At 61.9% G+C, this 18,299-nt stretch overlaps 1 protein-coding gene across 4 annotated transcripts in view; it reads right to left on the reverse strand.

Moving 5' to 3' along the window:
* VAV2 (vav guanine nucleotide exchange factor 2) overlaps positions 1 to 18,299 on the reverse strand; it is a 179,471-nt gene that overhangs the window by 68,050 nt on the left and 93,122 nt on the right. For all 4 annotated transcript variants that reach the window (XM_057722242.1, XM_057722241.1, XM_057722244.1 and 1 more), the window contains exon 3: positions 14,226 to 14,284. In XM_057722242.1, the coding sequence (XP_057578225.1) occupies positions 14,226 to 14,284 (59 nt within the window). The remainder of the gene's footprint in view (positions 1 to 14,225; positions 14,285 to 18,299) is intronic.

The raw sequence follows: 18,299 nt of genomic DNA on the forward strand, positions 1-18,299 counted from the left end.
CCTGGGTGCCGCCTGCTAATTGGCTGGGAGGCCTTGAAGCACCGGGTTTTGCTTATTAAAAATGGCTCTGCGGCTAAACAGCCCAACTGTGCAGACAAGCAAGGGGTCTTGTGTCTCTGCTCAGCCCCCCACGCACCCACGCGGACGGGCCATCGCATCGGGGCTGCACCAGGCCGGACCACCGCACCCACACCCGCCACGAAGGCCGCACAGGACCAGAGGGCACAGGGACGGCCACAAAGGCACCAACAGCAGGAGGAGAAAAGGGAAACCGAGAGGCGCAGGACAGCTGATTAAGAGGACAACGTCTAATTTGAGTTCAGATTCCAGCCTTGTGTCAGACAGACGGGGGCTGGAATCGGCCACACAGCTTCCTGGCCCCTGAGCTGGCCAAGCGGCCTCAGTTAACTCACCTGTAAAATGGGGATGAACCACCTGCCTGCCTCACACACAGGCCTTTTGTGAAGCTTCGTGACGTGCGGTGTGGATGTGCCTTTCACAGAAGGAGGTAGAGGCGGGGGCGGGGGGGGTGGTGGACGTGGTCAAGGTTTAGGGGCCAGAGGAGGCAGCCCAGGCAGAGGCGATCACGTGATCTGTGTGGGCTCAGAGAGGCTGCGGCAGAGCGGCCGCAGGCTAAAGGGCCCGGTGGGGCAGGACTCTGACGGGGACCAGCGTGGAGGGACAGAGTGACCGATGGGCCAGTCCAGATGCCACCACCAGGACCGTAAACCAAAGTCAGCACACAGGCAGGTCTCGTGGTCCCCGTGACTCCTGCAGAGGCAGGTCCAGCAGAGGTGCGCGTGAGGGACGAGGTGTGGCCGGATCCAGGCGACGGGGGGAGACCTGAGTGAACCCCCACATCCCAGCCAGGCTGTTTCGGCCCTTGCTTCCAGAAGCCTAGTGAGGCAGGGGAGGACACTGACCTTGGGTCAGAAAAGCACATTTCCCGCCATCCCACGGTCCGAGGGAGGGGGGGGCCTGGAGCGGCTGCTGAGACAGAAGAACGCAGTTTCTCAGCAGCCGCGAGGCTGAATAGACTGTTGACTTTCCGGCCCGCTGCTCGGAACGGCAGCAGTTTGGAGCGGAAAGGCCAGCGGGTCAGTGGGGCCATCTCCCCCTGTGAGCGGGGCTCAGCCCCCTGCAGCCACTCAGCTTGTTTTCCTTTCATGCCATCCTGACCTCTTCCCAGGGGGTACCTGCCCGGCCTCGGTGGGAAATCCTGGCAGCCCGCCAGGGCCCCGCCCAGATGGAACACTCTGGAAATGTCCACCAGGGAACGAGAGGCATCCCAGAGAGGCCACACAGCCAGCAGGGGGGCTTCCCAGAGCCACGGCCCACACGGCCCGCCCCTCACAGAGCCTCTCTTCCCAGCCCGAGGCCCAAGGGCTCATGCAGCCCTGTTTTCACCAGCAGACACTGCATAAAAGGTTTCCTCACTGGTCACTCACGGGCCCAAGCACGGCCACACTGGGCACGGAGAGGCGGCCGGGGCTCCAGGGATGGATCAGGACAGGCCCAGCTCTGCGGAGGAAGCAGGTCGGGCACGCGGGCAGCTCTGCCCGAGGCTCCAGAGCCCACTGGCCACAGGGCAGGGATGGGACCGCCTCCCGGTCCGCAGCTCGGCAATCTCGGGACCCCCCCAGGGCAGCCCGGAGCGTGCATGGAAAGACGCATCCTGCAACACGCAGGGCCACGACTGGAAACGCTCTTCCCTTTTCTCCTCCTCCACGTCCAAGGCCGTTTGCTCCCTGAAATGTCTGTAACGGCAGAGCCGGGCTCCGGATGCCTCCTGACCCTCCCCCGGCTCCTGGTCACAGCCCGGCTGCACCGGACGCGGCGACAGCGGCCCGTCTGGGCTCCCGTCTGGGCACAGCAGTGAGAGTCAGAAAGACAAGCACCGGTAGTTGGCTGGGCCGGTGGGCGTCCGCTCCACACCGCTGACTCTGGACGGTAAGCCCACCGCGACGTGCTAGAAGGGCAGACCCTCCTCGTGAACCCACGGAGGCGGGGAGGCCGGGCGGGGACCCTCCTCGGGGACCTGGGGGGCCCGGCGGGGGGTTCTGAGAGACCACTAAGGTGTGTGACCTCAGGCAAGGCCCCTCCCCTCTCTGAGCCACGTTCTCCCACCTCCAGGAACAGATGGCGGCTGGGGGGCTGGGTGTCAGGGCGTCAGGGCTGCAGGCGCTCCTCTCCCCTTCCCCCACTCCCTGCCTGTCCGCTGGGAAGAGAAGGGTCAGCCCCTGGCCCTTCCACCAAGTCCTAAGAAGGCCTGTGCAGGCCGCCAGGGCGTGGGCCCCCCCCTTGGCGGGTCTACCACGGCAGAGAGGGCAAACCTTCCCACCCTCCCGCCGGGGCAGGCATCACTAGTCAATCTTGGCGTTCTCTCGGGCAGAGCTGGGATACGTGGTGCTCCAGGCGGAGACGGGTCCGTGGACTCGGGGTACAGAAGCATCCTCCTGGGGGAGCTCCTGCCAGCCCTCTACCTCATACGTTCTGCCCAGAGGTGGGCTCTGTCCCGGGGCAAGCGGGCCAAGCCCCTACGCCTGCTGAAAGGACACAAGTGAAACTCAAGCTCCCCGCCATTCACAAACGAGGGGTCCAGGGAAGGCCTTGGGGTGGAGTGTCCTCAGGTCTCCCCATCAGTCAGACTGCCGCCCACGAGACGGGGGTCACTGTCTCATCAGAGACGCCGCCGCCAAGGCTCAGAGAGGTGGAGAAACTTGCCCGAGGAAACCAGCCAGGAAGCGAGCAGAACCGGGCTTGGAGCCAGGACTATCCCCAAGAGGGGTCACCGCCGGGAAGAAACCCAGGAGAGGGCAAGCCTGCGCCCCCTCACCCCTGCCCAGGCGTCCAGCAGCGTGTGGGCTGCAGCCCCTGGTCATCCCGAGGGACTGACCCGCCAAAGGGCCGGGGGTGTCACTCCTTGCACCACCAGCACCCCCTGTGGCCCATCAGGCCCTCGCCCCTCCCGCCGGGACCCCTCCCCCAAGACGCCATCGCTCTGGCCTGGACACCCACAGCAGCCCCTCACGGGTCCTGGCCTGCGGCCTGGAGCCCCTGCAGTCCACACGGGGCCAGAGGTTTCTAGACAAAATCTCAGAGGCCACTGCCAGCTGAATCCCCACCCAGGGCTTCCCCTCACACGCAGAAAGACCGGAGACCCCCCACCCTGCCCACCCCTCCCAATACGACCTTCCTCCCACCCGCCGCCCCTCTCTATCCCACAGGGACACCCGCCAAGCACATCCCCTGCCCGGCCCCCAGAGCCTCTGCCTGGGCCTCCGCGGCCTGGGCCTCCGCTGGCCAGACCTGTCCACACGGGCTCTGCGCGCTCCTCGGGGGCCGCCCAGATCGAAGCCGCCTCCCCAGGGAGGGGCACTGACCAGCGCATCTGAGTGACTCCGGCCCTCCCTCGGCAGCCCCAGCCTCAGGCTCGTCCCCCTGGAGCCCGGCCTCGAGAGGGCAGCACACAGGAGGTGCACACGACTGGGGACGGTCCAGGACAAGCTGCGCGCCAGTGTCCCAGCACCGGGTCACTCTGGGCTCGTGTGAGGACAAGGACGGGACCGCGGCCCCCCACTGGGCCCCGCTGGGTCTGGCTTGGCCACTTCGGAGCCGAAAACTGGACTGCAGCCCTCGGGCACGGCGCCAGCCCTGGGTCTGGAGGCGGCCCTGGGCAGGGAGGGCTGCGCTCGGGCCAGCCGTCCAGCCCGCGATTGCTCACCTGGAAGTCTGTAGGGCCGAGGGCCCAGCTGAGCCTCAGGGCCGGGCTCCGGGCCTCGGCTTTAATGAGAACCGCTGGTGCCTCGCCGCTGCCCTCCTGGGAGGGGCCAGAGCTGGACACCCATCCCCTCTGAAGTCCGCTCCCGGAGTGCAGGCAGATTCCGAGCCGGAGAGACACGCAGGGCCTGGAGGTGCGCGACGGCAGGGCACCCAGCCTCCTGCACCACCAAGCCCACGGGGGCGGGGCCGGCGCCAGGACTGCGCCTTGGCCGTGAGCAGCCCCGCATCACACACAGCGCGGAGGGCCAGACCCTCCCGTGTCAGGCAGGGTAGAGGCCCGCCTCCATCTCTCTACCAGCAACCCCAAAGGCAAAGTGGTGGCCCAGCCGTCACCAGGGTCAGCAGGTGAGGCCTGAGGCTGGTTTCCCAGCCCCCAGAGGCCAGCTCTGCCAGGACCCGAGGCCGCAAGGACCCGGAGACGCCCCAAGTGGCGGATCTGTACCAGGCCCAGGACCTCTGACCCCAGCTGACTCCCACAGGAGGATGGGGTCCCGGTTCCACCCGAAGCGGCTGGACAGCCCTGGGCTAGAGGTGCCCTCGGGGCCTCCGCCTCCCCTGCAAAGTAAGGCTGAATCCTGATTCCCGGGGTCCAAGTGCTCGTTCAGTGAGCTGACCTCTGGGGAGGGCTCAGCCCCACACGTGTCGCTGCTGTTATGATGGGGGCGGGGGGGAGGGGGGACGGAGGAGGGCAGCTCCGGAAAGGCCGACGTGCCGCACAGCACAGAACGGCACACCGCCACCTGACCGATCCCGTGACAGCGGTGGAAGCAGCAGTCCCAGGAGTCCGCTTGCACCTGGTGGCTCTGTACTAAAGGTCTGAAACAACGGGGCAAACAAAACTACGCGTGACACATGATAGGACTCATTTTACAAGAGCAAAGAGATGGAAGACCCGAAGTTAAGGACGGCGGTTTCTTCCTGCCGGGGCCGCCGGGACCAGGACCCAGGAGAGCAGCGGGTGGTCACACGTCTCCTGATGCTTCGTGAGACGCAAGTTTCTAGTTTGGGGGTTGACTGTCGCGCTCGTGAGAATTAAAAATAATTAAACACTAAATGAGGGAATCCACAAAAATAAAAGGAGGGAGGAGGATAAGCAGGAGGGCGCAAGCCGGGGACAGGGAGACCGGACGGCCAATTCCGAGTCCTTTCTCTCCTGTCAAAATACCGCTGCAGGTCGCCTGACACTGAGGCGTGTGGTGGTGGGGACCGGCCGCTGGGCCCCCGGGCCTGACGTGGAGCTGGAGATGAGGGAGACGGGCGGGCGGCGGGCAGGCTCGGGCCGCACAGCCTCCTCTGCCCGGGGCTGGACAGTGCGGCGGCCCCTCCGAGGCAGCCTGGTGGGGCCGTATCTGAGTTCACTCCACCTCTTCCTCAATGCCCAACCCCAGGCCAGCCCCACAGCCTCTCGGCCTCAGTCTCCTCATCTGTAAAATGGGCCACAACAGCCCCTCCTCGAGGGACGGGCAGCATCACGCAGCGGGGCGGGCTGAGCTCCCGGCTTCACCGGGGGGCAGAGGCTATAGGAGCCGGTGCGTGACTCGCTGGGCCTCCCTCCCCTGCCGCGGTGGCCACTCTGTCCCAGCAGGAGGCTGTGTGTCAGCCTCGCTCTGGGGGCAAGCAGCGCGGGGGGGGACCCCGGCCGACACACACGTTCCCTGCGGCAAGGGCTGTATGCTGGCACTGAGAAGGCTGGTCCATCCTCGCCACAGCAGCAGCCGGCACAGAGGAGGGACACGACAGGAGACCCTGTGACATCGGGGGGGGGGACGGTCCCTTTATTACCAAAGCCCCTCTCCCAACGATGAGCTAAGCGGGCCTCGGGCTCGTCCGAGCGCCGCCTTCACCCTGTGTCACTGGATGCACCCAAAGCCCCGAAAACCTTTCGCTGACGATGCTGTATCTCAAGGCAGTGTGTCTGATTCACTTGCTCGGGCAGCCTCCCGCCACGGTCCCTCCCCACCGGCCACAGCGGGGGCGGAGCTCAGGCTGCAGAGAGCGCGGCCGACCTGGGCCCCGAGCTGGACACGGGGGTGGGGGCGGGCTGTGAGCAGGGCCACAGTCCCCTACGCCACTGGCCACACCGGGCGCCGTCGCATTCTGCTCCAGGGCGTTTTTAATGACCTCACATCCCTTCTGCATGTGGATAAATCCCACTGCAGAACAGGACAAGCGTTCCTTCTCTGTCTCTGAAAACGAGCCGACAACGTTACACAGCTGCCTGATAAATGTTTAATGGTGGTATTTGCTGAGGAAGCAGCCTTTGATTGTTTTGCTTGTTACAGAGTGAAGCAGTCTTCGCTCCCTAGCGGGAAGGACAGGCCTGCGAGGGCGGGGCGCTGGGGCTCCCGTGCACATGGACCTTCTTAAAGCCCCCCACACGGAATGCCTCTGGGGACAGGGCACCGCCAATGAGGACACCACCGTCCCGGGAGGCCCACCTCCCATCCCCGATAGCTGGAGGGGGTCTCTGAACCCAGCCTCCACCAGCGGCTTGCCTCCTCCTTGGCATTCAGGTCTTGGGTTGGCAGGGGCGGTGTGAGGACCAGGGCGGGGTCGTGGGGCTGCTGCTCCGCTTAAGAGGAGCAGCGCTGCGACCCACTCACCGGGGATGCTCGAGGCTCGGGGACCCCCGCCTGGTCCCCGCCCCAGCGCTCACTGCCCAGCAAGACCCACATCCCAGGCTTGAAACAACAGAAACTCATTCTCTCGGGGCTGGAGCCAGAAACTCTAAGCTGAGAGGCAGGGAGGGCCAGCGCGGCTGGCAGGGGTCGGGGGGAGCCCCCGGCCTCTCCCAGCTCCTGGTGGCCCCCGGCGGCCCTGGGCTCCGCAGCACCACTGCCGTCTCTGCCTCCGTCTCCACGGCCCTCCTCTGTCCCTGGTCCCTCCTCTGTGTCTCCTAGACGAACACCTGCCATTGGATGTAAGGCCCACGGGGTACCAGCATGATCTCATCTCAAGATCTCTAATTTAATTACATCCGCAAAGACGCTCCCCCCAAACGCGCACGCACAGGTTCAGGGGCACATCCTCCTGGGGCCACCACTCCGCCCACGACGCCCGCCTGCCCTCCTACAGGCTCGCCGGGGGCTCCCTGAGACGCCGGGGCTGGGAGGCAGCATCCTCAGGCCTCGCGTTGAGAACCGTGCTCGGGCCGCCCCGCCCTGGCCCCCGGTGCCGCCCTGGCCCCCGCCCCACCCTAACCCCCGCCCCAACCCCCGCCCCGCCCTGGCCCTGACCATCAACCAACCAAGCCTCCCTTTCAGAGACCAGGAAACAGACTCAGAGCTAAGAAACCTGCTGAAAATCACACCGGTAGCCCAGACTCGGGTCTCTCGGGCCCTTAACCCCGCGCCTCTGGTCTGCAGCCACGTTCCCTGTTCTCCCCGCACGCTGCCCTGCGCACGGCTGCGGTGCCTCCGCCTGCCTGCAACCAGGGTCCAGTGTCCACCTCCCCACCTGACAGTATCGGTCCCCGCTGTGTCCCAGCACCTGGCCAGGGCGGCTGGCATCCCCAGGCACCAACTGAATGAATGAATGGACGATTCCCTGGGCCCCGTCACCACCTGCTCGGGACCCCAGGGAAGGGATGCTCTCTGGGCTTCAGCATCCCCGTGTGTAAAGGGTGGAGATGAAGGGACAGGTGTGGGGCCCGCGGGATCAGCATCGGGAAACATGCACAACCTGCCTCAAGCCTCCCAGGTGGGTGCGGGCAGACCCCCCCATGCAGAGAGGCAGCGCCCCTGCTTCCCTCAGCACTGGACCTACCACGTGCCTGGCACGGCGCTGAGACCGTCACGGTCATCCTGTGAACCCTCACAACAACCTGGGGAGGGGAGCAGCTACACATGTGCCCCCACTTGACGCAGGAGGCCGTGGAGACCGGGGGTGCAGAAGCTGACCAGTGCCCCACCACCACCCCCAGTCAGCCGGGCCACTTCCCTGTCCACCCCCCACTGCAACACACTGTCGAGGGCCTGCTCTGTGCTGGGGAGCACAGCCAGGCCACGGAAGCTGTGACCTTGACCACCTTCGAGCGCCACGTGGAGACCAACCAACTGACATCCACGTGAAAGGGGACAGAGGGAGGAAGGGTGGCAGGACGGGGCGTGGACGGAGCCGCAGAAGGACTGCGGGGTGGGTGGAGAAGCGCACAGCTGATAAGCGGTTGGAAGAATGGATGGACAGGGGGATGGATGGATGCAGAAGTGGATAGATGATGGGTGGGAGGATGGATGGATGGACGGACAGATGGTTGGTTGGACGGACAGAAGGACAGGCGGGCGGGTGGGTGGGTGGGTGGATGGGAGAGGGCACGTGAGGGTGGGGGAGGGGAGGAGACAATAATGAGCTGCTCAGCTCGGCCAGACGCACACCTTCTGTGGGCAAAGTGACAGCACAGGCACGTCCAGCTGACAATGCCTGTGACGGTCTGGGAGTGGGGCACAGAGAGAAACCCAGCTGCGTTTTGTCTTTTTAAAGACCCCCGCCCGCCGTGGAAGCTCCAGCTGGCTGCTCGCTCCCCTCCTGCTGGGCTGCATCCCACACCTCCTGACCGTCTCCAGCAGAAATTAGCTCCCCCGCTGCCCCGGGGGAAACGGCCAGTTAATATATTTTGGAACAAACGTGTCTCGTTCCAGCCCTCGTGCCCAGGGCACGAGGTAGCGGCAGAGAGAAGGAGACACAGCGCCCCTTCGAAATTCCGTGCAGAGCTGCGTGATGGCTGAGAGGCAGTGGCCCGCGGGGTGTCTGCAGGCGCGATGGACTCAGTAAACGTCGACCGGCCACCGTTTGTCACCGTGTGTCAAGCATGCAGCCCGCCTCCTCCACACCATCCTCCCGACCACCCCACTCACAGACGGGGCCCAGGCTCAGCTGCAGGTGGCAAGGACTCAAGTGTCCGGGGAAGGACGCTGCAGGCCCTGGACGCCGGGGAAGGTTCAAAAGCTCTGTGATGCCACCCGAGAGCTCCGTCCCAGTTGCCAGTAAGGGCAGGACACGGCCTTGGTGCTGCCAAGGGCAGCACTGGGTTCTCCCCTCTGCCCCAGGGCTGTCCCCTCCTCCCTGAGTGTGGGTCACTGTCACCAAGTGGGGGGAGAGGGTTCCCGGTGGGGGGGTTAGTGCGACGTTAGATTCCTTCCCGGGGGGCCTGCACGGAAGCAGGACAGGCTGGTGTCGCTCTGTCGGCCTCGGCCAGCACAGCCCGGCCGGCCCCTCCTTACGCAGAGGTGGGTTCTGTGTGATGCACACCTGTGGGGCCAGCACGGTGGGGACCAGCCAGGTGGAGCCCATTCACACCTGCTCCCTCCAACAAGGGCCCGGCCCAACAACATGCACCCCTTTGAGGCGTGAAGCACCCCACCCACCCACCCACCCAGTGACGGCTGGTCACCAGCCTTGGCTACCACTTCTGTTCCAGCGTCCTCGAAACAAAACTGACCAGGCCTGACTGCGCCCCCTGCCCTGCCCTCACGCCCTCCTCCAACACCTCCCAGACAGGAGCTCCCTCCCGGCCAGCCCCGCGCCACCACGAGGAACACCGTCCCTTCTAGAACCTTCTATGCAGCCCCAGGCCGGGTGGGGAACCCTGCAGGTGCCGCTGCCCCAGCGGGTGGGACCCCTAAGATCAGGTGTGAAATGCTTGGGAACAAGATGGGGCGGGGGGATGGTACAACACTGTGAACACGGGAACTGCTACTAAACCGAGCACGTCGAAGGGATGAACTTTGTTATGTGAATTTTACTGCAATTGTATAAAAAGCCTGAGAGCAGAAGAGAGGGTGGTGGGGCTGGGCTAGGACCAGGGAATCAAAGACAGAGGCTGGTCCCTGCTCCCAGGAGGGCTCGGCCCAGTGAGGACCCAGAGCCGAGCCCATCACCGGTACCCAATGCGGTGTGTGCAGAGGCCCAGACGCCTGGGGCTCCAGGACAGCCCCTCACCGGATCCTACAGCCCCTGTCCCACGCCACCTGCATCCAATCCTACTGCAGCTGTCACAAAGCACCACAAACAGTGGCCTCAGACAACCCGGGTTTATTACCTTGCCGTTCTGGCCGTCGGAAGTCTGCGACGGGTCTTACGGACTCAAACCAAGGTGTCAGCAAGGCTGGCTCCTTCCGGAGGCTCCGGGGGAGCATCTGGTGCCTTTTCCAGCTTCTAAGACGACCCGCGTTCCTGGCTCATGGCCACATCATTTCAACCTACGCTGTGTCATCGTATCTCCTTCCTCTGACTCGGAGCCTCCTGCCTCTCTCTTACAATTACAGATGTAATGACATCTGAACAATTACATCTACACAAACTTAACCTGCAGAGAACCTTCTCCCATCACACAGGGTCCAGGAGATAGACGGTGGACATATCTTTGGGTGGGAGGGGCCACCTGTCAGCCCAACACCTGGCCAGCAGCCCGTGGGCATTCACAGAGTGCCAGGGGCTGCACGAATCACGCTGCACAGTGTACAGGCTCACAGCAACCTTGAGTGGCAGGGGGAGCTTTCCCAGCCTGTGGAAGAAGAGACAGAGGGTCCAAGAGCATCCCTGCCTAAGGTCACTCAGCAAGCAGGTGGCTGACAGACGAGCCCTCCATGGGCTGAGGGTGCCTTGGCCTCACCTTTCAGTTTCAGTCAGAGAGGGTCTTGCCCTTTCCCAACCCCTCCCTCCCAGCTACTCAGAGCCGTGATGATCCCAAAACAGGACATCCCTCAACCTGGAGGCCCAGCTCGGGCTGCGATAAGGACCCACATCCCCACACGCTGAGCTGGATGGCTCCCCAAGGACCACCCCCTCCCACCACTCCCGATCCCCCCACCGGCACCAGGGTGGGGCTCTTAGATTAAGCCTCCTATTCATCAGCCCCTGAGGAGCATAATTGGGGCTTTTGTGGGAAATCAGCTCACATGCACACAGCACGGGTTGTGAAAATCATGATTTTTTAAAGGAGCACGCTGGGCTCCTCACCAGCCGTGAAAGAAACCAGGAAGAGAGTCTTCAGGGCTGCGGGCTTGGTCTGCGGGTTTTCAAAACAGAAAAGAGTCTGACTGAAAGAACACCTTTTACTAACTAACAACACTAAGAACTGCTCTTAAACGAAGAGCCCAGTTAGGGTTTCGTGTTAGTGCCAGTGGCCCCCAGAACATTAAATTGCCTGTGAAAACCTCCGCCTGTACAGTGCACGAGGAGAGATTATTCAAACACGTCGTGCTACGGGGTGGCCGGAGCCCCCCCTCCCAGGCTCAGGGTAGGTGAGCCGTGTGAAGTGATGGAGGTCCTGCCCCCAGGCGCTGCAAAGGCACAAGACCCTGGGAGAGTTCTGGATCGGGGCTCGGACAAGAAGGGAGAAACCCAGGGCGAGGAGGGGCACAGGGGAAACTCAGCAATAAGGGTGAGGAGCAGGTGCAGGTGAGCCGGGCAGCTCTTCCTGCAAAGGCACTGCTCCCACCAGGAGCTCTGCGCCCCACCTCTGTCTGTACACACCTTCCCCTCCCCCGCGTGCAGTACAGGGTTAACTCAGCAGACCCGGGCTGACCACAGCCTGCATGTTCCGAGAAAGGTCGGGCCCTGGCCTAGCTCCTGGGAGGGACCGCTGAGCCCTCGGGACGTCCTGCTGATAAGAGCATCTCTGTCTACCTGGGGGGCCCTGGGCCAGGCCAGAGTCTGTGAAATGATGGGGTTTATGGGGGCCCTTGGGGCCCAGGGTGTCAGCTAGACCTCTGAGGGGCTGGAGACTAAGGTCACCCACGTGGGGAGTCAGCCGTGTCTACGTGACCCCCTCCCCTATGACAACCTGGATGCCAAAGCTCAGGGGGCTTCCCTGACTGGCAACCTCCACGCACGACATCACACATAGTTCCAGGAGAAGTAGGCACCGTCCACGCGACATCTCGGAGAGTGGAGACCCGGAAGCTCATGCCTCGCTTCTCCCGGACCCCAATCTATGTACCTTTCTCATCTGTTGCTTTGTATCTGCCTTCTTTTGCTGTAATAAACCAGAACGCTGAGCATAACGGCTTTGCTGAGTTCTGTGAGTCCCAGCAAATCACCAGACTCGAGGGGGGTCCTGGGGGCCCCCAACACACCCTGTTACATTATCACAACAAACTCTAATACTTATGGAGCCCTTTTGTGGGCCAAAATGACCTCGGGATCTACATGCCTCACCTGAATCAATGGTGATGGGTCCCCGGGTCTATCCCCACCCCACCAACTCAGAGAGGAGCTTTCCACGCAGGCGCGCAGCCAGCGGGATGCAGGGTTTAGAGCCAGGTCTCACCAAGCCCGCAGCCCAGCTCGCAACCCTCTCTGCTCACCGTCGCCCCAGGGGCGGCAACCTTCAGGGCTGGGGTCTTCATTCCCCATCCAGGGGCCCCCTGTGCCCACACGCTGCCCGAACAGCCCCCGGAATGGAGAGGAAAGAGGTGGGTTTGCAAGCTCAGCTGCCAGCCTCGGAGAGCACCGCGGGAGCGGCCTGGGAGGCACCTACATCGTGGGACGGGGGCCCTGGGGCTGTGGGGGCGGAGGGGTCAGGGGAGATGGGGGATGGGGGCGAGAAGGCCAGGAGGAAGGGCACCACCCCGTCCCCCAAGGGCCTCCACGCTCATCAGAGGTCACACGCCTGCTCTCAGGCCCCTCATCACCTTCTAAGCCGGCAGCAGACCCCTGGTCAGCTGTCAACCTCCAGGGAAACCAAGGCTCTAGGAGCCTGAGGACAGGGAAGTCACGGCCTCAGTCACGGGCCTCGGACCCGGCAGGGCATGGGGAGCCAGGCACGGCGCTCTGGCCCCCCCGCAGGACCACGTCCGAGCAAAGCCGGCTGCTCGCCCGCCCCAAGGGCACCGCTGGGCCCCCCGGTACCAGGTGCCCGTTTGGGAGGATGTTTCACGGGCTGAGAGAAAAGACCACACTCTCCCGTTACGTGACAAAGCAGATAAAATGACTAACTTCTGTGGCATGAGCTTCATTCCTGCCTAGGTGTAGGTGCAGACAAGCACACGGGTGGAGAACGTGCTAGAATGTAAGAAGCCACCCACCCACCCTGCCATCCCAGGCCAGCGGGGGAGAGAATGGACAACCGTTCCCGGGAAAAACACAGACAAAAACATCCACATACTGTGTTTTTATCCAGAAACGACTCATTTTTTTTAATTAAACATTTTTAATCTGTCCCTATCACCAACAAAATCCACACTGAAAACCAGCCCATGCACCTGGGGGCCTTACAGGTAAAGCAATGTTCTAGAACGCAGGCTGGCTGTTGGCTACAGGGGTTTCGTCTTAACGTTATTCTTTATACCCTAAGTGTGTTCTAATTAGTCTCAAATATGTGTTTACAAGCAGTTTAAAAACATTTTTAAACAGCCGGTCCTTCATCTGACATTTTAAAAAGTCCACAGGTAAAGCAATCCTCAATTCGATGAAATTTCTGAGTTCTTGGGAGAACCCAACAGAAAAAGAGGTTCTGGGTGGGTTCCCTAATATTTGCATCTGTTCCAGTGACTCTCTGGACCTGGGCAAACACCCCGACCAAGGGTCCTATTACAACAGGCACCCTGGTCCTGGGACCCCCAGCCCACAGGTGTGCAGCACACCCCCACCCACGACAGCACCAGGGTGAAGCCCCCTCTGTAGTTCAGTCACCTACACAATGTCGCCTGCCCCCAGCCAGGCAAGACCCCATCCACTCCACCTTCAAGGGGAGCTACCTCTGCCTTCCCAAGCTTCCCACTCCCACCCTGCTGGTCCACGACCCCCAGGGACATCGAGGAAGGCAGGCCCTTGTGCTTGTCCCCACCTGATGTGGAACCTGGTCCCCCTGACCCCGATATGTGGGTCAGAGTCCACAATGACTGGTCCTCACCCCGGGCTGCCCTCCCTTCTCCCCCATCTCCCCTGACCCCTCCACCCCCACAGTTCCAGAGCCCCCGGCCCCACGACATCCATGTGCCAGGGACAAGAGATCAGACCACGGGGGCCACGGGATTCTCTGTAATCCAAGCAGAATTAAAGCCAAGAGTGGAGAAATTCCTGCTGGGGGGGCCTCCAGCCCCAAGCAGGGGGGTCCCCTGGTTCAGCCCCATCACAGCAAACAAACACTGCTACTTCATTCGAGGCAAAACCCACTTCTGCTGTGTGGAGAGTGCATTTAGGTAGGCAACGATCTGTGAAAGGATTAATTTGCTGATCTTATTACCTAAATCGAAAGAAATTTTGCAGCCATCAGTAACATGCTTGCAAGATTTCCCTGGTGTGAGCTGAAGCTTCTCCCCTCCTCCCCACCCCTTCCAGCCGCCGCCAACAGGCAACCCGACAACACGCTGAAAATTCATGAGAAAGACACAGGCAGAAGGTCATCTGCTCAAAACTCCAGTATCTGTGACAGGGCGCGCAGGGTGGCGGATGGAGATGAAAGGGCGGGCGCTCCGCAGCACGCGCTCGGCAAAGCTCACCTGATCCCTTTGTTCTGAGCCAAGTTGTGCAGGGAGAGTCTCGACACGGCAGAGATGACCTGGGGGGAGACGAAAAGATGCTTCTGTAATTTCACCAGAAAGCCGAAAGTCATCATAAAACTGTAATGAAGTGTTTTGTAGACGCTGAGAGTTGTTCAGAAAGCACATTTCGTCTTGGTTTAAAAAGGAAAACAAAACAAAACACACAACATAAGATTTTTCAGGCGAGACACCTATTCTGTATTTGTCGTGCAAAACGTGTCATTTTGGTGCACTAATATTTGCTGAGGAGAGGTGCCCCGGAGAGGAGCAGTGCCCTGGAGAGGAGAGGTCACAGCCCCTCTCTGCTGACTCTTGAGGCTCCTGACATCAACCACCCGGCAAGCCTCGTTCTCCCCCAAGAGAGGGTCTGCCTCATCAGGACCACTGAGAGTCTGTGCAGACAGCACGCCTACAAAGTGCTCACCCCAGGCTCCTGTCTTGCAAGTTACCATATGATTAATAACAACCCCTGTTCCCAGTAGGTGCTGACCCATTTCAGAGATGGGGAAACAGAGGCCCAGAGAGGTCAAGTGACTTGCCCAAGGTCACACAGCAGCCTGGGGCACAGCATGGACGCAAACATCCCGGCGTAGTGCTCCCTCCCCTTCCAGCCCCCCCTTTCTCCATACGATTATATAACTAGATACCCGGCTCCCTAGGGGGTCAGGGTGTAGAGGGAAAACGAAGAGGCCCAGGTGCAGGTCGCACGGGGGGAATCCCAGCAGGCTCTGCCTGGACCGACAGACTTGTCAAACTCAAAGTCCGGAAGTGCTCTGCAAGGAGCAGTGGCCACGCCTTCCTCTGCTGGCCCTGCCCCAAGCCGGTCCCGCCCTGTGACCAGCCCCATCCAGACAGCCAGGACCCACCTGGCTCCCAGCCTCAGAGGCCTCAACACGGCCTTTCCACAGATGTCCACAGTGACTGGCGACAAGCAGGGATGAGGCTCCAGGCTCCATAGATGGCCACGCGGCAGCAGAGGCCAGGAGAGGGCGGTGGCTGACCCCCAACCCACGCACAGCTCACACAGGCTGCTCGCGGGTCCTGGCAGGACCGATGGGGCCCCTGTCAGGCCAGACTCCACACACTGGGGAGGCAGAGGCCAGCCTCGACTGTGAGAGTCTGGCGGGTGTGCACGAGCGTGTGTGTGTGTGTGCGCACACGCATGCCCACCTGAGGACAGGGAACATGAACACGGCCGGTGACAACCCCTTGATAAATTCACAGACACTCTCCACTGGGCGCTGCCTGTCCCAGAAACTGAGCCCGAGAGGCCTGTACGTGCACCATCCCGGCGAATCTTCACACCCCTGCAAGGCCTGCCACGCACACTTGGGAGACGGGAGAACGGAGGCCAGGTGACCTCCCAAAGCCCCCATCGGGGACACATGCCTCAGACATCCTCATGGGCGGCTCTCCTCCGAGCAACATTTTTTTTAAAAGAAGGGGGAGAAAACCCCAAACAGTACAGAAGGGGCCTGTCTCAGCTGGCGAGACGGCAGATTCGGCCAAACAGCCGAGTGCCGTGCACTGTCTTTCGGCAGGGGTTCTATTTCAGGAGCCGGGCTGCACGGAAGTTATGAATCCGAGGGATGACAGGATTCTTCTGTGTTTTCCCAGACGAGACTCAATGGGCTTATTGTGCAGCCGGCCCAGCCAGGGCGCCCACACTTGTGTGCTCCAAGAGGCCTTTCACAAATAATGAGCAACTTGGCTTCTGCTGTTATTCTTGGCTTTTAAGGGCTCTAAATATTTAGGAAGAACAAAAAAAAATTAAAGCAATATTGCTTGATGTCCTTATAGTTACTAGACAGAATGCTGGAAGTGTTAGGGCCGAAGGGTTTGGCAACTAGAGGGCACACATGCCACCCCCTCATACGCCGACCGTGGCAGACATTGCCAATCAACTGCAGCACTCCTCCGCACCGAGCCAGATGCAGGCTTAGAATCCTTCCTGCGGAGTCCACACAAGGCACCGGCAGCCGGTCAGCAGCGACACAGGAGAGGAAACCTGTCTGCCGACCTGCAGTCCGAGCCGGGGCTGCGTCTCGTACAGGTGCAGCTGCCACAGGTGAGCGAGCCGAGGCGAGGCGACTGGTCCCTGTGTCCATGTGTCCACGGTCCCAGCAGACAGAAAGCTTCTCCAGCTGCTACGACCACCGCAAGGCTCAGCCCTGAGCTCTCAGCCGCTTTGCTCCAGGCTGGAACCTGTCACTAGCGGTTTGTGAGGGCCTCCGCTCTGGGTTCCCGTCACCAGACAAGGGCAGCTCCCTAAACGGGGTTAACTGTCCCAGCTCTGCCGGAGGCGCTCTGTCCCCGGCTGCGCCTGGGCTGCGCGTTTCCTGGCTGGCGTCTGTGCAGGAAGGGAAATCTCAGGTCTCCACCGGGGAACCTCGCGCCCATGACCCGAGGCCCAGGGCAGGTGCTGTGGGAGCAGACGTAGGACCCCTGAGAGCCGTGGGGTCAGATGAAGGGCAGTGGCTCCACGTGAAATGTTAGGGGAGCAGATGCCTCTCCGTGCGGGGGGCGTGAAGTACCTCAGCGGCGTCCCGAGGTGCCTCTGGCTGGGGCCTGCCCCACTCCCGGGACGGGGCAGCCGGGCTTCCCCGGAGACACGGCTCTCCCGTGATCAAAAACCCCCCCGGCCCACAGCCCCTGCCAACTCCTCTGAAAACGTAAATGTCAAAGGATGACATTTCCCAAACTTTTATCTCCACTTCTCGTCTGCATCCCCGGTAATGAACAAAAAGATAGACACCTGCTCCCTCTCCTCCTTCCCTCCCCCTCCCCTCTTCTCCTTCCCTCTGCACAAAAGCGGCTCAGACCTTTGGGCTCAGCGATCCGCCAATTGCTCCCTCCTGGGCCCACGGAGCCTCAGCCCTGGGCGAGCAAAGGAACGTGTGTGCAGTGGCCGGGCAGGGGATTCACGGGGGAAAGGTGTGCGCCCACAGGGACCAGTCCTGCTGCAGGGAGAAACGTGCACGGCCAGCTCCCCAAAGCCGCGGCTGTCTGTGCTGTTCACGCGCACCTACCTCCTGCCTGGACCGTGACCTCTAATGTTTCAGCTCCTTTAAGACTTGGTGAAGGAGTAAGAAAGGGTGCGACAGCCCAGAGGCCCGGGTCCGGGGTCTGGACCCTGGATGGCAGCCTCATCCCCGGCCCCACCAGGCGTGGCCTGCTCTGCACGCGGCCTGCATCTGGGTGGACAGATTTCCAGACACCGGTGGCCAATCAGCTTCCTCACACTCACTGGAGGCGCTTTAGAATGCAGACCCCCAGGCACCGCAGGCACAGGGTTGGGGGCGGGGACCAGAGTGGGTCTGGGCTGCGGCCAGATGGTTTGCTGGGGGGTGGGGAAGAGCCTGGACAGTCCTGGGTTCAAACCTGGCCCCCTGCCTCAGTTTGCCTATCTGTGAAATGGGGGAGCAAACCGTTACTTCCGTGTGACTCTGCTGGACTCAGTGGAATGTGTGTCGGGGTGGGGGGTGGGCTGGCCTGCAGCAGGGGGTCTTGCCCAACCAGCGGAGCAAGGAGATCCACGTGGTGACTTAGGGCTGCCTCACCATCCCCCCTTATTCGGATGAAAACACAGGAAGGAGGCAAAGGGCCTGGCTCCAGGCTCGAGGCTCACGCCTTCGTTACAACTTAAAAAGAGGAGTTCAGGACGAGGGCTGAAAAGGCAGAGGCCAGAGGCCACAGGAGAGATGGAGAGACACAGAGAGAAAGAGAGAGAGAGAGGGAGAGAGAGAGGATCTCTGACTTTAAAAAGCAGCATCATTCAGGGGTCTCTGGCGGGGAGACAGGAAGGACAAGATGTCTCTCAGCCGCCACGCTCTCCCCTTTGCCACAGGGTGAGCACAGGCCGTGGTTCCAGGGGCTCCACGCGGAGAGCCTCAGGCATCCCCGACAATGGACACTTTTCATGTCCCACGTTCAGCTTGTCCAAGCTCTTCTGGGGCTGCCATCATATCTGACCTTCAAAAGCAGGCTCTGAGCTGCCTCTTCACATTTCACAGATGAGAAAAACTACAGCTC

The sequence above is a fragment of the Hippopotamus amphibius genome, chromosome 2 (genome assembly GCF_030028045.1).
Source record: "Hippopotamus amphibius kiboko isolate mHipAmp2 chromosome 2, mHipAmp2.hap2, whole genome shotgun sequence".
Taxonomy (NCBI): Eukaryota; Metazoa; Chordata; class Mammalia; order Artiodactyla; family Hippopotamidae; genus Hippopotamus; species Hippopotamus amphibius.